The sequence below is a fragment of the Larimichthys crocea genome, chromosome VII, assembly GCF_000972845.2.
Source record: "Larimichthys crocea isolate SSNF chromosome VII, L_crocea_2.0, whole genome shotgun sequence".
Taxonomy (NCBI): domain Eukaryota; kingdom Metazoa; phylum Chordata; class Actinopteri; family Sciaenidae; genus Larimichthys; species Larimichthys crocea.
Genome location: NC_040017.1, coordinates 13,236,009 through 13,255,450, shown reverse-complemented (window position 1 = coordinate 13,255,450; position 19,442 = coordinate 13,236,009). Strand labels below are relative to the sequence as shown.

At 39.1% G+C, this 19,442-nt stretch overlaps 1 protein-coding gene across 1 annotated transcript in view; it reads right to left on the bottom strand.

Annotated features, from left to right (window-relative positions):
* Positions 1–550: 550 nt before the first annotated feature.
* The window catches only part of LOC113746171 (cytoplasmic dynein 2 heavy chain 1-like), a 29,226-nt gene continuing 10,334 nt past the window's right edge, over positions 551–19,442 (bottom strand). The window contains exons 6-16 of the mRNA XM_027280881.1: positions 17,214–17,289; positions 16,670–16,896; positions 15,710–15,814; positions 12,302–12,418; positions 10,269–10,376; positions 9,807–9,908; positions 5,543–5,632; positions 2,902–3,011; positions 2,731–2,812; positions 1,555–1,671; positions 551–1,352 (exon numbers count right to left, since the gene is read on the bottom strand). Of these exons, the coding sequence (XP_027136682.1) occupies positions 1,191–1,352; positions 1,555–1,671; positions 2,731–2,812; positions 2,902–3,011; positions 5,543–5,632; positions 9,807–9,908; positions 10,269–10,376; positions 12,302–12,418; positions 15,710–15,814; positions 16,670–16,896; positions 17,214–17,289 (1,296 nt within the window). The 3' untranslated portion in view covers positions 551–1,190. The remainder of the gene's footprint in view (positions 1,353–1,554; positions 1,672–2,730; positions 2,813–2,901; positions 3,012–5,542; positions 5,633–9,806; positions 9,909–10,268; positions 10,377–12,301; positions 12,419–15,709; positions 15,815–16,669; positions 16,897–17,213; positions 17,290–19,442) is intronic.

Genomic DNA, 19,442 nt, shown 5'->3' with positions numbered 1-19,442 from the left:
ATCAATCAAATTTGATGCTCTTGGATGGATTCATACACAAACACACACGCAAAAAACACACACACCTCACACAATCCCTTGTAGTTCTGTGGCCATCCATCATGGTTTCACTGACTCCGCTCAACCTCAACTCACAACCAATCACACAGACTTTAGGGACTAAGTGCTTGTATGAATGTTTGTGTGTGTGCTAATGTGTGTGTGTGTGTGTGCGTGTGAAAGAGAGAGACAGACAGACAACCACCATTTGGTTTGGGAACAAACACTGAGGCGTTTCATGCCTGTTTCAGCAGATTTGAGTCAGAGGCAGAGTGAACTGTGATCTGTATTGTTTACTGTTGAACAGTTGTGACTACTGATAATGTGAGGTGGAGGGTCAGCCCAGCTCTGAAACACACACACGCCTCTGTGTTGGTGCTTTGTCAATATTATTCTCAACTTCTATAACAATAATACTGCTGCTGCTGAACTAAAATAAAATTAACAGAGTTTGAGTTCCTCACCATCCACCGCATTAAAACATGTTAGTGACTACTGTTACAAACTCATATAGCAATGAATGATCTTTATTGTGAATAAATACAACTCAAAAATACACTCAGGCAACAAAAATAACTGTTCAAGACAAAGACTTTCAGCAAAATACACAAAATACATGATGCAAACATGAAATTTGGATGCTGCTGCTTCCTTTAAAAACTCTTTCAACACAATAACAAGAATTACAGATATACAGTTGTACACTACTATATGAAATGTATAAGATGAATGGAGTAGTGTTTTATAAGGCTAACTGAATGAGAATTCAGAGGTATCAAAGCTTTTTACAACCTGCGGGCCATGTTTTTATCTCTCTATGGATGTTATGGCTGCTCCATTTCGCTGTCTACCCATGAAAGGTCCATGAAAGGAAAAGAAATGAAGTATAATTAATGTATTAGTGTTGTTGTTTTCTTCTCTTCTGGTACATTCCCTTGTATCATATTAGAGAAATGATAGTGACATTAAGTAACAGCAAGGTCTCCAAGCTAAGGCGCTTAATCAGAAAATGATGCAGACAAATTTGTCCTGTTATTGGTTTACCCAGTCAAATCTACCTTTCATGACAACATCATCACCACCTAAGGCTTACAGTGCTTGACAAAACCCCCTGTTGTTACTGTGCTTGTCCTCACTAAGATGACGTTCTTTCACTGCTGTTTGAGAAAGAGAGCAGCTCCGGTTTGTATCCACTGGTTGGGGTTTGCTCCACAGGGCAGACAGATGTGTGTGACCACCTTCACTCTCTCTGAGCTCGTATAGAGAGGCAGCCAGATACTCTCCTCTGATGCAGTGGAGTCAGCAGCAGAGTTCTGGGATCAAGATGTAGAACGCAGGCATTAATTAATGTATGCACAAGCACTGTATATATATTAAGTGGTTTACATGTATTACAATGATAAAATAATTACAGGTGTTTCTCAGCTACACCACAAAAACAATAATCCACACCCTTAGGATTTACCATCACTGTTAGTTTCATGATTATATCAGAGAGTATGAAATAATACATACTTGTGGAACCCAGGCCATGTAACAGGGAGGGACCGCTGACACACTGGGAGAGTCATGTTGATTCTCACAAAGATGAACACCATCAAAACCACAACCCTCCAACTGGAGACCTCCAACCTGGAAGAAGAGCCAGAGAGGAGATGTGTGAGAATGAAAGGAGATCAGGGACATGGAGTCAAAAAGACAAAAAAAAAAAGGGAATCAAAGTGATTTGAGGAGAAGAGAAATAGAGAGGAGAGATTAAAACATAGGCCAGGTTTAGATGATAAAGAGAAAAGTTAAAAGACAGAAAAGAGGACAAAGTGTATGAAAACAAAGAGAAATGACGACACAGATCGCTGTCACCACATTAACTTGCATGTTATGCACATTGTACACGAGCAGAGCATTGAGTGTTTATAGTAAGTGAGTAAATTCAGCCCAGTGACTCAGGGATTTTCCACAGTAGGCCAGACAATAAAGGGAACTCTGGCGTCAAGTCAAACATACACAGACAACTACTAAATCACCATAATCTGGGGAGGGAAAGGCAAGAGAGTGAGTGAGAGACAAATCCAGAAAAAGCTACTGTGTGTGTGTGTGTGTGTGTGTGTGTGTGTGTGTGTAAGAGAGCTCATTGCTGAACAACAATTATCCCCTTTCTCTTTCTCTGTCAGATGTCTGAACATTTTCCTTCCCTCCCTGCAGCTGCAGCCTCTTTTTGAGCACCCCCACCCTTCCCCTCTCTCTTTGTATATTTCGACTAAGTGCAAGTCAAGTCGAGCCAATTTTTATTGGCATGACAGGAAAGAAACAAATGTCTAAAAGTATTTAAGTTGCAGACAATAAAATTGTATCACCCTTGAATCATGAAATCTCTGAAAGGGAAAGAAAGAAGACTGAGAGTGGTATTGTACATTATGTGAGCTCACAGTCCTTCAATTGTAGCAGAGAGAGACTAAAGGTGACTCAAAGGCAGCAGACTGGTCTCTATGGATATGCTTTCTTTCTACAGTTCTTCTCTCTTTCAGATCCTGCATCTGTTTTCTATTCTTACAGTCTTCTACTCCATTATTTTCCAATTATCACTCAGCCAGAGTCTGCCTCGTTTATAGTGCCATCATCTGCTGCTGGGAAGGAGCAGTGTGTATCTGCATACATGATCTGTAAGTTAATGTGTTCTTGTTGTAATTCTACCTTGACTTGCAGCTTGGCCTGCACAATGGGACTCCTCCATGATGAGACAAACACCAAACTATCCATAGAACAACCCATGGACCTAAAACCGTAAAAAAAAAAAATTATGTGATTAACCTTTGCACGTGTGCTCCTTCTGTCACACATAAACTCAAAAGCATTCACTGTTACCTGGCGGTTTCCTGTCTCAGAGCGTTGAGGAAGGTGTCAGGGTGGAAGAGCTCAGCTAGATCTAAGGTGTCTGACAGAAGAGCATGTCTGCCTGCACGCTCCACCCAACTCTGGATACACACGCGTATAAACAAATGTACAAAGAGACACACACATACACAGAGAGACACACAGATTAATGGACCAAACACCTAGCAAATAACAAATAAACACTTCGAGACAGCACATAATTCAGGCATAAAATCAAGTTCCACACAGGAGTAAGGCAAAACATTTAGTGGATCAATGAAAGATAATGAGAATACAATTTTCTTCAGTTCAAGTGGTGAAATTTCACACAAATAGAGCTGGCTCTGAATACTTCACATATTTATTTTAAATATTCACCATCACCGTGAATAGTAAAATAAAAATATTGGTATTCTGGTTAGAACATTGATCTGTGATTTGAACGATCAGAATTTCCAATCTGAGTCCGTGTGTATTTGTTAATGAGAGATAGAAAATGTTACAAAGGGCACATGTGCAAACGGTAGAGTATTTAATGTCTCCTTTCATTGCCACATCAACAAGATAGCATCACCTGCTAATAGGAAAACAGTGTGTGCACACACATGCATACAAATTCCCTTTTGAGTTTATCTCCTGTATACATAGACCGATGCAGGCACATGCATGCAGAGACAGAGATGTGTTAGTGTAGGTAGATAATAAAAAACAACAAACGTTGTATACAGATACAAGTACGCAGTTGCTGATGCAGTCAGCCTTATTCAGCAACACCTGCTTTGATCGGGTAAACATCCTCCTCCTGTGTCACTGCCAAAACTAGTTATTTTTGTCAAAGGACCTAACCTGATATCTCACAACATAATCTTAGCTCTCAGTGTGTATGTTTTCCTTTCCTTTAGGGGGGTATGTTGCAGAGTGGCACAACAACTGACTTCACTGTCTTGTTTGCACTTACAGTACAGCCAAGAGTATGATGGTATAACCCTGTATGGCTGCATTGGCCAGATTTACGCTTTGAGACATGACCCAAGATTGAAGTCTTGGATCTATTCCAGGCCCTTCTTTGCATTTTATTCTTCCTAATAGGCAGTTTTCTTTAAGTCACCATAGAAACGAGTGGATTTGGAGGTCAGCTGAGGAAAATTGCAGACAAATAGAGACAGAATGAGCAAAAATCTGATCCAATGTCTATTATAAATGGATTCCTTTTTAGCACATCAGTCTCCACTGGCTTGAGAGATAAATTGGGATGGGCATTATGTCAAGAAAAAAATATGCACAAATGCGAGCCTATACTCACATATTTGGAGGAAGATGCACATGCACTTACCACACACACACACACACACACACACACACACACACACACACACATGGAAGGACATGCGCACCGAGAATTTGAGGTATTAATAATACAGAGAGTGAATACGTGTTGGTATGCATATTATTTGTGTGCATATGTGTGTGAGTGGGTGTTTTCAAGGTCATCCTGCGCGCCTAGGGTGCATGGCTGTGCTGTTAGCTCTTTATTCTTCAGCAGCTCCACACAGCAGCAGCTCTGACCGTCTCTGCCTTTATTAGACTGATTAGCTAACAGGACACAGACACACTGCAAACAGAGATATCACTCAGTACTGATGGGCAGAAATAGACAGTTAAGGACAGTGCAGCCTCCAGATAGACACGCATGAAGACAGATGGAACGCAGAAAGAGGCGGGCAGACAGGGAGATACCCACACAGACAGATGGGTAGGCAGGCAGGCAGGATGGCCAGCAGACAGGCAGACACAGGCAGTGAAGCTCGCCCACACGAATAATCAAAAGCATCAAATTCACGTAGAGATAAATAATTTCTGAGTGTGTGTGTGTGTGTATGTGTGTGTATTCTAGTCTGCCAGAGCATATTGAGGTAGGCGTACAGTCAAACACAGTCGAGAGGAGATGGAGAGGATCTTCAGCCAGAACCTTTATTTCCTGGCACCAACCAAGGACAAACACTTCCCAGAACCTTGTGCTTTTGTATAATAATACACTTTTATTTATGAAGTGCTTTTGAAAACAGCATTAGAATTTCTCTGGCATAGTTTTAGTTAACATATTGCCTAGACCAGTCATAAATAATTTTAGTCTGAGCCATAACCTGGAAGTTTGGTTCCTCGACCCAGGCTGAGCAAAAGGGCTCTTGTCATATGGGAAAATGAAAAAAGAAAAAGGTGTATGGTCCCACTTTCTTCTGGAGTGTCCTCAAGTAACATTCATCACAACTGGACGACAAGGCTTCTTATGGGATATAAATGCACCATGGATTTAAACAGATCCCCTCAATCATTATGTTAATGCTGATTTAAAAACTCTTAGGCCTCTTAAGTCTCATTCCCAGGCCATGAGTTTAGTACCACAGAAGACTCCCAGGGGCATCTGGATTTTTTAATAACCACTGAGCCTGTCAGCAAATGCCTTTACTACTAGTTGTCCCCCAGAAATGCTACTACTGTTTTTTTTTTTGTTCACAACAGAGAGTAGCAGACCTGTGGGAGTTTTATTCCCCTGAAAGAAAGGAAGAGAGACAGACAGCGAAAGAGAGTCCAGAATGTGTGTCTTTATGTATACACATGCATGCCTTGTTACCTCTATGGCCAGAGCCCGTGTTACTACAGCTCTGAGGTACTGCATTGGCTCTTCTGGTCCCTCCCATTTATTCTGCCATGTCAAAGGGCACTGAGACAGACAAACAGGCACAAAGAGGATTAGAAGTTATTTAGAACCATAATGATCAAACACATTACAAAAAAACAAGTGTCAGCAAGAAGGCAAAGTATACTATGCTATTTTAATTGTGGACATTCTGCAATCAGTAAGCTACATGCTTCGGTCAGGCTGCTGTGTGGTTGACTGAACGCAGCTGTCAACTCAGAGAGCCAGAGCCACACATAGCAGGAAGAGTGCAGATTCACTGAGCTGTGTTGAAGACATTCTTCAAGGGAAAGTGGCTAATTTCATACCCAAAAGGTCACAAGATTTTTCCCTCAGCTATTTTTGAAATAAAGTTGGTAAAGCAGAAATAAAAGCCACGTTTCCTGTCCCCTCTATGATCACTAAAGGCTTCCAAAGTCACTATTACATAATTGTGCAACACAGACAGATAAATCTGACAAAACTGTTGGCTCACTTTGAAATCTCTAAACACTGTGCATCAGTTACAAAGGGTATGCAATCTCCTAGGCTGCACCACCACTGTGGTCAGGCTAAAAAAACTATCTATCTATGTTTCCAATCCATGTTTTCTTCTAAACTTCTGCTATCAAAAATTTTAAGCGGAGCAGAATATGTAGTTGTATGTAGTAAGTTGCTGTCTTACTGTATGAACAAGCCTAAATATTTGACCTGTTACACTATACTGAAATGCTACTCTAAGCATCACAGTGCCACTTTTGTGTATGTAAGACTCTTGTGTACTCAAATGTTGTGTGTGTGGCTCATTATGTCAGTACATGGTACATTTTTTTTGTTCATCCATCCACTGATGAGCTTTGTCTAGCACTGAAACTAAAAAACACATTTAACTTTGCTAGGGTTGCACTGCCTCAGTGGTTTGGTGTAAAAAAAAATAATAAAAAATCTACCACAGAAACAACAAATGCTGCTGTTTTTTCCTGTGGACAGCATTGCTCATTTTATAAAAAAGATTAAAACAAACATTCACAGAACAGACATTCCATAGCAGGAAAGTTTGGGTGAGGAGGGGTGGATGAATGTACAAAAGTACAACCAACGCTGGTTTCCTTTAACAATGACAAGATTCTTTCCAGATGCTAATTCAGTAGTTTTAGTTACCGAGCCTCAACCACACCTTAACCAAAGAGGTGGCTGATTCCAAAACGCTTGTGTGTGTAGCTTAGAAATGCTCAAGTGGCATTTTGGAAGGCACTGGCAAACGTAACATTTATATGTAGGTGGTAAAAGAAAGCTTGCCTGAAGAGACAACTGTTAACTCTGGAACAGGTTAGGCAGTCTGTGTTGCTTAAACTGTGAAACAAGAGATCAAAGAACTGCCACAAATACACACAGCGGACCAAGAATTTGATGTTATTCAAGCTGGAAGTCATAATGGAACTAAAAGTCATAATGGGAATAAAAGTCTCTTGTATGTACCTGTGTTTGTGTCACACTGTCACGCAAACATGCAGCTTAAGTTCTGTTTCTGAAAACTGCAAATATTTGTTAATAATTTATGATCAATGTTAATGTTGCCAGAAAATAAATACACTTTCAGAGCTATTGGCACAGAGCACAGATTAAAATATATTTGTTTATTATTTTCAGCAGCGTTTCATGAAAAACTGTAATTCTGAATGCCAGGTACATGTTCAGACCATAAAGTTGTCTTCATACAAAGAAAATAAATACACTGACCAAGAGTGAGCTCTCCTAATTTGTCTGAAACAAACAACAAAAAAAATCAAAGAAAACTCTCTCCAAAAAAATATGTATTTGATTCATACTCCAACCAATGCTTATAATTACAGACATTACCTCATGAGGTATGCATGGGTGATATTGCATTGCAGTTTATTGCAAAAGCGATTAATTAGTTTAATTAATTTTGCATTTCCAAGTTTGCTTGAAAGTAACCGTGATGACAAATGAATTTATGCTCATGCTAATTACTACAACTGGCCCTGAAAAACTGACTGATACTAAAGATTGTTTAACCTTTAATCAAAATGCCATCACTGCGTCTGTCCTCATGTCTCGAAATGAATGATCTTTCCACTTAAAGGCAGTGGTGGTATTTATTTCCATTTTGCAGTGCTGCTTACCATTTTCTTCTGATGCTTGGGTAGTTTCCAAGTATCTAATTATTTTTTACTGCACAGCTGAGGAAAGGGGCAATGAAGCTGATACTTCCAGAGCTGTGTCTGCCATACTTTTTTACAACATTACAACCCTAAATTATCCATTTTCCAAAAGATATAAATCATATCACCAGCTCTCCCTGTTCCTGTTCTTTGGTTGAAAATGGGATAATCAGTTGTGGTAGCCTAAACACATAATGGTACAGGGTTGGAGACTGCACTCTGCAGAGTTGTAACTAATGTTAATTGCTGTGAAGGCTCTTAGTCTCATTTGCATTCTGTGTTGTAATGACAGCAGCAGTAGCACCAACCACTTGTTAACTAATGTGGAAATATTACATGTAATTTGGCCTTTAGTAAGAGGAAGAGTTGGGGTGAAAAGGTGAGACAGTTACTTTAGTTAGGGAGGTCTATTTACAGAATTTGCAAAGATGGTATGTATATTATATATTATGTTATCTGTTATGTTTTATTACCTTAGAATAAGCCTTTGGAAACTGTGGATTAAATCAAATATTCTTGAGAGTGCGTTTTGTGCATTATTATGTGGCCACTGTAGTTTCCCTTTACACATTTTGAACAGAAAGATAAGTGGAGGGAGTTGCTATTGGCAAAACACTGCTAGATGCCACTAAATACTGCACACTAGTCCTTAAAATTATATCAGTTGTTAAAAACCAGTCAAGAGAACTTATTGTAATATAAATAATCAATTCATTTCATGTTGTTTTCTTTGTTTTTTACTTTGGCCTTCATGTAAATCATTGCCAGTTGGGATCACCATAATCATGTTAGGATTTTGTGGATTGCCAGAACATACAGCAGAATCAGCAAAGATGACAGCTGCTGTTCTTTTTTCGACCAAGGTTACTCTCTGCATTTTTTGTTCAATACACTTAGTCTCTGGAAGAAAATGGCTCAGAAACAGGCCTATGCCAATATTTTGGATCATAATTATTCATTTTAATTTATAAAACTGGCTATGGTAAACTGCCCTACAAAACTAGCAAAATAAATCTGTTTGATTATCAAACAACTCATTGAAATGCTGCATATTGATTAGGCACAACAAAAATAGAGAGAATGTCTAAAATGCATCCTAGAAATGATCAACAAGGAGAAAAGCTGCGTTCACTACTTTGGGCCATAGAAAGTGTTATACAGTTCAATTCAAAAGGAAAAAAACAGTTATAAATGCGTACAACAGGTTAGACCTTGTCTGGTTTATATACTGAGTTGTTACTCCTTATTTCTGAAAAGTCACACCACAGAGAGACTTAAATGGAACGTGAGAATCATAAATTTTTCAACTCTTGTTTGGCTAATGTGAGTGTTACTATATTGTGACTGTGAGCACTGATTTTGCAGACTAAGCAAACAGTTGATTGGAAAAATGTTCCAGGGAAATGTGCAATATATTATAATGGATGCCTCAGTCTTCTGTTTTTGTTTTGCACATAAAAATAATTTTGTCTTCAGTGCAGTGAGCATTACTTTGATTTATATCATGTCATATATTGTTATTGGAAAAAATCCTTTCCTTTCACCTATATTAGAAAGCCCTACCTTGTAGCACATTTCATAGCCTTGGCTTTCACACTAGTTGTAGTAAAAGAATATGTCAGAGAGGGAAGAGAGAAGAAAATATAAAAAGTTGGTTGGGAGAGAGATGGGGATAAGACTAAAGACTTGCTGATTAATATAAAAAGAGAGCAGAGAGAAGCAGTAAAGAAGGAACTATGCCCAAGGCGTATCCCAGGAGATTACAAACACAGAAGGAGTAAAAGGTTGATTGTGCATCTCTCCTTCTCTACCTCATCATATCCCCTTTGTCTTCACTCAGCCTGGGGATGCACATAAGAATACATGCTTCATTTGCTAGATGTATACAAGTCAGCTCTGTATACTGTATGTGTGCATGCCCCTGTGGCTATAACTTCATCACTGTATGACAACATTTTTTACTTCACCTCTAAAAGAATGTAGTGAAGAGAAAATATTCACTTCACACTGTAAAGTCACTCTTTCTTTCTTACCTCTTGATTGAGCAGAGCGGTGGCCAGTTTTTGGACTTCGGGAGTTAGCAGTTGGGTCCCTCTGATGACCTTGCTCAGTGCAGCAAGGGATTGGTGGATACTCTGTGACAACACTTAAAGTTCAGTGTTCATACTGTGCCAAAGTTTTAGAGCACTGGTACCTGGGGTGTCATTTTGCATCTTGTCATTTGATTGCTGTGAATTAGTTCATTATGATTGACTGACCGAGCATACTAGTGTGCTCACTAACCATGGGTGATTGTTTTTATTTTCATTTAGTTACTTTGCTTTCTTAAAGAAGTCAAATGGAAGCTTGTATTGAAGAAAGCATTCAATAAACATGCACTAATACAGTAGTATAGATATATGAATCTAATGCTCATGTAATGCTGGGGTAGCAATCATTTCTGAAATAATATGAAAAGTGTGTTGTTAGTTAAGAGCACTGGTTATTTGACATACCTGGACCAAGCGGATGGCGTTGAACTGCTCCAGAGTGATGAATGACAAGACCGGTGACCCCTGACCTTCTGTTGGTGAAGCCACCTTCTGGTGGATCAGAGTAGAACCCTGATAGATAGTCAGACATATTGGCATGTTGACGAGACATCGGACAGATAGACTGTTAAAGTCATGACAGAACAAATTCATTTTCCGAGACAGAAAGACAAATAGGCGAGTGACGGAGAGGGCAGAGATGTTTTTTCTACATACAGGACAGCAAATATAATTAGACAATCCTCATTCGAATGATCTATAGAGCTATAGACATTTTCATGTTGGGCTGTAGTGCTTCAAGGCTTGCTGTGTGATAATGTACAGCTGTGTTAGCATTGTTTTATGTCCCTCTTATCAATGGAACACTGTTGGCAATACATCAACAAATCAGTTTCCGCTGCTCCACAGCAGTACGGACATTTAGAGTACGGTGTATAATGCATTTTGCACCTGCTGCTGTGCATTAGCATGCTATCTTTTTTTTCCTTTCAAATTATTTATTCCATTACTACCGTATATCTTCCCAGTGTTCCCTGTGGGTTTTCTTAGCACAACATACAGTACATTAAATTCTTCTGTTCATAGTTCATAATCCACAATAACAAGATGTAGATAGGACATTGTTTCTCTCTCTCTGCAGTGCAAACCAGAGGGACAATTTGTTTACATTAGTTAACATGGAGATCTATTGTAGGATTGTGTAAGAGTTTGTGTTCATATTTCCGTATAAACACAAATACATACAAAAAGTGTGCACAAATATTGATAATTTGTTGTATTCTGTTGCAGGTATCACACCTGTACCCCATTTTGTTTTCTGCGTATCTACTCAGTAAGAGGCAGAGGAGGAAAAAATGGGATAGTAGGACTGCTGACAATGGAGAGCGAGAGAAAAATGAGACAATGAGCAAAAATTCAGCTTGACTACAGCTCTGCTATGGTCTCTATTCAAAAACATAACAGCCAAATAAACAGTGTCTGCTGTTTCATGCACAGAAGATTTGTTAAAATAAATACATACATATCTCTTCATACACAGTTTACACTGACAGGCAAGTGCAGAAATGCATCTACATATTCATATACAGCAGCACACCTAAGTTGAATAGCAACACACACACACACGCACGCACACGCACACGCACACAACTAATGTGCACGCAAAAGAACGTGCATTCAAGCTACACTCATCCACTGATGGTCAAACACCAAAGGTTAGCTGACGACAAAGGGCCAGTTAATTGAAAACGGTCAGAGGTAGATTGTGATCTGAAGGAAGCTAGCTGGTGATACAATGGCAACAATTAACACAGTCAATCATTCTCCTCTCAGTAAGTACAAAACAACTCTGCCTGCAAGATACTGAGAGGGAGAGGAAGAGAGAGGGAGGCATAGGTGCAAATGAAAGAAAAGGGGAGGTGTGTGATTTACAGCATGCGAGTGAATAAAAGAGAGGCAGAGTGCGAGAGAGGGAATATGGTGGCTAAATTATTTAATGTAGAGGTAGATGACTTTTTGATTAGAAAAGACTCTACTAATGCTAATTCTACGAATTCCAATGAACTTTCACAGCTTTCAATTTAGACTAGTCACTGCTCCATGAGCAATGTAAAAACATGATTTTGCATACAAATAAAGACTTGCATGGAGCTATCGATGCTTGAAAGGAAAAATAAAATAATGTTTTTCTTACTAATCTTTCAGTAAATACAATGAGTTTGATGGCAAAATGGGTATAAGATATGTCGGAATTTAGCTATTAGACTTTGAATCACTCATGTGGAAATTAAGATATGATCTCCAGACATCTTAACAGTATTCCCAGTACAATTTTATGGAAGGAGCTTAAAAATGTTTTTATCAAGATTAAATCAAGATGCAATTCATAGGGCAAGCTTTTCAGTTTGGTTTGCAGAAAAAAAGGCAGCATGAGCAGTAGTCATTAGTCTGAAAGAATGGGAAGTAATTGGGGTAAAAAAAAACAACAAAAAACATACCTGGTTGAGTTTCTTCCACAAGTGAAGGATGGGTGAAAGTCCATTCGACCAGAGCTCCCTGTCAAACTTTGAACCTGTTGCTACTGAGCGGCTCAGGACACGCAGCTGGGAAATCACCTGTCAGTCAAATTATAAATACAAACAAATGAAAAAAAAATTAAAAAACAAATCAGCAAATATGTTGTAAAAGTTGAACAGAGTCACTGGTTTCTTGAATCAGTCATCAGTGTTGCATTTGTTTGTGAGACATGATTTTAAAAAAGGCAGTATTGTGTATTGTACTGTAGTATTTAGTAAATCACAATTGTCTTTTGTGAAAAAGGTAATAAAGGGTAAAAGGTGAATAGATCAAATATGCACTTTTGCTAATTTCACTCTAAAACAATGCTTGATTAAAAAAGTAACTTCTTAAATCGGTGTATCTCTGGTGGCTACACTCCACAGTAACAGTCAACATTGTTTCATGTCCTGGAATATTACAAGTGAAAAAAGGCCAAATCCCAAACACATCTCCTAACAGCTCCTTACACACCTAATCAAGCATGCTTAGCTTCAAGCTTAGAGTCCTGGATAGTGCTTTTATCTTGACTCAGTGTGTGCATGTGTGTTTGTGTGATTGTGTGAGTTTCTGTATATGTGTGTGTGTGTGTTGTGAGGAAGGCAAAGCGTCTGATAAATGGCTTTCATTTGGGCCAGGAGAACTCTTTACTAACACCTGCTTTATCTTCTCTGCTCAGGAGGGAAAGCGTGTGTATGTGAATGTGTACGTGCATGTGTGTGTGTGTGTGTGTGTTTGTAAGCGAGAGAGAAAGAGAGGGAGAGAGAGCAAAAAAGAGAAGGATAAAAAAACAGATAGCTAATCTAGAACTTCACCCTGACAGCAGTAAAAATGAGGGCAGCTGTGGATGGGGATTTGAAATATATTGAGGTTCAAATATATAGGGATTTAAATATATTAAGATTTATTCTTATCACAACCAATGACTACCAGACAGCAACTGCATTTACTGTCATAACCAACTGGGAAGAAAAAGTTACTAGACAATGTCTACTGCATGTGGAAGAAAGTTCAGTTTTTCAGTCAATTTGGTTACAGCTTTCAGTTTAATGAAGTGTAATCCAGGACTGAGGCTCACAGTTTTTAATGAGGGGACTATTTTTCATGTTCAATAAAGCAGATCTTCTGAGCAGAACTTTGTGTATGAAACACAAGCGCAGATGCTATTATTCAAGATATAAAAAGGCAACTGAACTGAACATCACTTGCTAGTTCCTACTTATAAGCTAAATACTGCAAATTAACACATTATGCACACACACATTATACATTGTGTCTGTATGCCTGAGGCAATCCTCAGTAGACATTTAGGACCATTCTAATCCATTTCAGGTCATTCACACTAAGATTATGCATTCATTTTAATGTCACCCACTGACTGTCCTCTGGGCTCTGTTCAGTGTGTGGTTAAGTGTCCAACCCCCAGAAAGTGACAGTGGGGTCTTTAGGGAGACAGAGACAGAGAGAGAGAGATAGAGAGAGAGAGAGAGAGAGAGAGAGAGAGAGAGAGAGAGAGAGAGAGACAGAGAGAGAGAGAGAGAGAGAGAGAATGTGACATTGACAAATGACAACAGGAGGGGAGACAATCACAAGTGGAGATAGGTGGAGAGAGACACAGTACAACACACACAAAAATGGCCTTGTGGGAGTTGTGCGAATTAAACTACATTGGTGGTTCCAGTGATCAGCAGACCACACTGACAGTATGAATGGACTTAAATGCATTAACACACCCACATGGGTGTATACACAAGCTGTAATGGTTCACTGTGTGTTTTAAGTGTGTTTGCTGTGGATAATTGCAAACATAAAGACATGTACAAACACAAAAACATCTCATCGCTCCCTTTCATTTTGGCTCCCTTTCATTTCCATGAGCAGGTGTATGAAGTTGTTATGAAAACAGTGGTTTTGTTTTATATTGTACGAATCATACAAGAAAAAAATAAAATAAAATAAAAGGCTGGTCACAAAAGGGAGCAGTGCAGTGATGCACCATTCACTCCAAATTCTGTTTCTCTTCCATCTCTCATGATTGTATCTTAGCTTTTTTTTTTGGTGCAGTCTCTCTCTCTCTTGAACACACATAACAGTTAAATAACACATTTGGTGTATGTGTGAGACTGTTTCGTTGAGTTACATCATAATCTGCAATGTCCATCAGTCACTACACACGCACACACACACACACACACACACACACACACACTAACATGTCTCAATATTCCTTGTGTTGCTTCCCCTTCCACTTCAATCCCTGGCCTCTAATCTGGGTTTCCTGAACTCTCTTATGCACGACTCCAGGTTTGTGTCACAGGACACAAGAAGTTTTTAAAGAGCACGTTCAGTTAAAAAATGTATCATGTAGAGGTGACTGTTCAAGGTTGAGAAACTCCTGTCTATTTCTTAATTTCTAACCTCAACCTTTTGTTCACTAATATACTAAATACATCATTGTTTCCTTGTTTGCACACACGACTGCACCTTTTAAGATGCATTATTGCTACAAATACAATGACAACACAATGACACTGATAAAGGCAGACATGATATTCACTGTGATTGATTACCCATCTAGACCTGGTTTCATGTCTCTGCAAGGTGAATTTTATTTCATAGTGAAATAAATGGATCGCTGCCTGGTATAATGCTTTAACCTTGAATTGAAGTCCTGACCCTAAAATAAACTGCTTTTATATCCCCAGAATGGAGGTGATTTCCTGGCAAGATGAAAGATAAAAACACACGTATGTATTAAAACCTTAACAGAGTATAAACTGTTAAAACAGAAAAGTAAGTAAGTCTAAGTAATTACCTGTGTAATTTGAACAGTAATTAGGAGATGAATTGCCTTTCGGTACAGCGAGTGCAGTGAGAAGGCAAAAAATTGCTGCCAAAGTGAGTTCCTTTTGGTAGCAACTACTACAAAAACATTTGTAACGACCAGATCCACTTGCTGATAAACACATATCATTGTGTATATCTTCATTTAAATGCCTGATTTTTTTTAATTCATGCTTTTGGGGAGTTTACTGGCCTGCAACACTGCATCTGCAGTGTCATAACAGAGGAAAATGTCAATAAGATTTTATTTACTCCTATATTAACCATACTCATGTATGTGCTTCTGTGAGCATGGACATGTGTACTGATGAATGTTCTTGTGTACTTTCCTGTTTGTTTATAGTGTATGTGAGTTAAAGAGAGTGCACATTTACATATTTGTGTGAGTGTATGGTGTGTGTGTGCCTTTGTATATCTGCATGTGTGAGGTAGTGCTGGAGATTGTTGTGGTAGTGAGTATGTGTGTTTGTGGGAAGAAGCAGGTGGCTGTGCGTGTGTGGGTGCACCTGGGAGCTGATGATTCTCTGTGAGGATCTTTCTATGTTGGCAGGCAGACCAAAGAATGCGGGTCTGTCATCCTCAGGGAGATTCTCTATTACGCTGCGGTAGTCCTGGGAAGATACACAGACACATACAGGTCACACAGAGAAATGCTAAAAAGAAAGAGAGAGAGAATGCTGGCACAGTGCCTATTTTTGTCATGGCACTAAGACACTAAGACAACATTTCCAAGCAACATGTGTTACTAAATTGAAAAAGTCAAAACTTGTAGCATGTTTGTTAGATTGCTATGTGGTAGTATAGGATGAATACTGCTGTATAATTTTTGATTAGGTGTATTGTTTGTACAGTTTGATGCAGCTTCTCTAACAACATCCATCTGGCACTCTCACTTGATACTGACTGTTAAATTGTAGAGATTGCCCATTCGACTTCTTTTGTGTAGCGAATGGTCTCTCAGTGGATCTGCAGTATGCTAACTTATTCTAGCACGACTCGAGTGAACAGAAATCTAATGTCTTTGATAGGTTTGTCCACTTATTTTCTGTGTATGCTAAGCTGCATCAACAGAATGCAAAGCGATAGAAAGAACGCAACCAATTGTGTAAGACTAATTGGATGACTCTGTAGTGGCTACTTTATAAACCAGCTTGGTGCTAACACAACATGGACTAATGAAGCTCCAATACTGACCAAACCCTGAATAGTAAATCTAGTCAGTGAAAAGCATGGGAGCATTAATTCCATACCGTTTCTTTGAATTGTTTTTGCTTCCAATGCACCTGGGACCATTAGAGGAAGCCAACGAGGATACAGCCTAAGCTTTAAAGTTTTAGAGGCACTCCTTTTTTTCTGTAGCAAGATATTATTTCTTGAATATCTACACACATCACCTACACCTGCAACTGTGAATTTAAACATGCCAACTGCATATGTTACACCACTGTGTCACAATTACAACCTACCAATATGGAGCAAGAGTTTGGGAGGCTGATCTGAGGTGGAAAGTAGCGTGTTCCTCCTCTGCTCCTTCTCTGACCAGCTGAGAGAGAGGATGAGAGGAGATTTGCAGAGAAGAACTGCTCCAGGTAAGAGCGTAAGATACGGAGGTCAGAGGGGTTGTCGATGCGTCCACCATAGATTGCACTCTCCAACAGGCCATGGACAAACTCCCACTGGAAAGGTTTACCACCTTGAAAGATACGAAGACACACAGGCACAAAGAAATCCACAAACTGAGTGAGTAATGAGTGCACTCAGAACATTAACACGTGTACATACACAAATGTAAGATACAACAAAGGGAAGATGCTCACATATATACACATACACAAGCTCACATATATACACATACAAATGAGCTGATTAGTCCAGGTCAAGCTCTATCAGGGATAGTGTAAATTAAAGAGGTAATTGATCAAATAACCCACAGATTCAATTTCTCATTACCATATGTGCTGCAGAGCGGAGCTTGCACTGCATTCTAATGTTTGTTACCAGATCTCCTACCTTCAAACAGCCTGTCGATGATTTCAAAGCCAGCACGGAGGTCCGACAAAGAAAACTCATAGAACTTAGTCCAACCCTGGATAAAGCACAGAGCACGGCAAATAAGTATAAAAATGACAATATCTATCTATCTATCTATCTATCTATCTATCTATCTATCTATCTATCTTATTACTAACACTTAGTATGAATAGGTTACTTTCAGACTTTGGCAACCAAACAGTAACAGATGGCATTCAACATCTTACAGCACACATAATATTTGAGGACTGAAGTATCATCCTTCACACATATTCACATTTCTTCTTGATTCTATAACTGTGTGCAAGTGTAGTCTTTGCCATGACTGCCATATTTTTTGAGATGGAACACACAAACTTGAGAAAGTAAAAAGAGCTAAATGCTTATCACTGAAGAGCATCTTGTAAATAAGTCGATATATCTTTAAATCTAATGTAATTTCTCTTCCGTTCCTCAGCTTCAGGCAATTTAATTTGAAACCACTTAAACACATCCACTTATTTCCTTACCTCTGAATTGACCTGCTCAAATTTTACACAGCTCCACTTATACCTTTCAGAAACCTAACACAACCAAGGTTTTATAATGATACAGCTACAATAGGAATTGCTATAATAACTTGCTGAAGGGAAAATCTCCAGTAGCTGTTAAATAAAGGCTACTGCTGTTATTCACTATTCACTTTCTTAACATTTCTCGATTCAACCGTCTGGTCATAAGCGAATCTCCCTTACATTTAGTGGGGCAAATCACAAAATTAAGATTAGTCCTGTTTCTGCACATATAAAGGAATCTTGCAGTCAAGACATAAGGACTGAGGCTTTTGGAAGGAAAATAGCCTGCTGCAATGAGATAACACATGCACAGTTTAGTGCACATACAGTATCACAACATTGACCACCTCATTAAAAATATCAGATAAGTGTTAAGACATGATTGAGTGGGAGGGCAACGTCTGTTTGTTGCACTTCAATCAGCGCTTGTAATCTGCCCACCAATGCTGTGGGCGGATGATGTGAGGGGAGGAGGTGAGATGGCATGTTCAGTAATTCTTTGAATGATTTAGTGTGCGTTGTTTGTTCAGCAATTTTTTGCTTGAGTGTGTATTCACACACTGTGTAGGGAATTGTTTCTACTGCATTTGATTTGCACATGCTTACATTTGTATGAGTGAGATAGCGCTTATGCATGTATGCATTCGTTTCCGTATATAACATTGGCTGCGATTGATTCAGTGTATTGTTCTTATTAAGGTAAATGTGTGTGTTGTATGAATGCATATGTAAATGTTTTCAATTATTTTAGAAGCACTTCAGAAAGTGTATAATTGACCATTCTACTTGTTCGACCATGGCCATCAAACAAAAACACAAAAATCCTTCTTCTGATGGATGCTATGATCACACACACATGCATGCACACACACTCATGTACTCTGCCTTGCATGTGAAAAAACCTGTCTGTCTTTCTGTTTCATCTTTTCCACTTTTATCTTTCCTCTGCCTCAATGTCTATTCCACTCGTTTTAAATTATTTCTGCACAGACATGTAAAAGGATGAAAACAGGCAGAAGATAAATGAGAAAAGTTGGGAGGACAGTAGATGAAGCAAGGAGGGAGTAAGTGATGGTGGAGTGGACGAAAGGAGCTGTGCCTGTTTCAATAATTGGGCGATCATGTTCTTGGATGAGGAACAACATTACCATCTCAAATGAAAACACTTAACAGAGATTCAGTGATTGCGAGAGAGAAAAATAGAGAAGGGGAGTGAAGAGAGGAGAGAGAGAGAGAGAGAGAGAGAGAGGGAGGGAGGGAGGGAGGGAGGGAGAGAGAGAGAGAGAGAGAGAGCGAGCGATACTAGCCAGGGAGGGGGCCATTAAAAAGAAAATAGGTGAAAACAGCAAGTAAGCAGAGTAAAGTGAGATAATTTAAAGGAAGAACAGAGAGACAGATCCACAAGAAAGTCACAAGACACATACTGCATTAGTTATGTATAGGCCAATCAATACCACTCCCCCCTAACTACTCCACATTGAGGGTAATGGTTAAGGGGTAGTATTAGGACCAAGCCTGTAGGAATAGGAGAGCGAGGCAGAGGAGACACAAGTGTGCAAATGATGTGGCAGTTTAATTACAAAAACATGTTTTTGCTACGGTTCTCTCCCCAGAGTTTGGGTTTACTGGGAGTGTGTTGATTATCTGTTGCTTA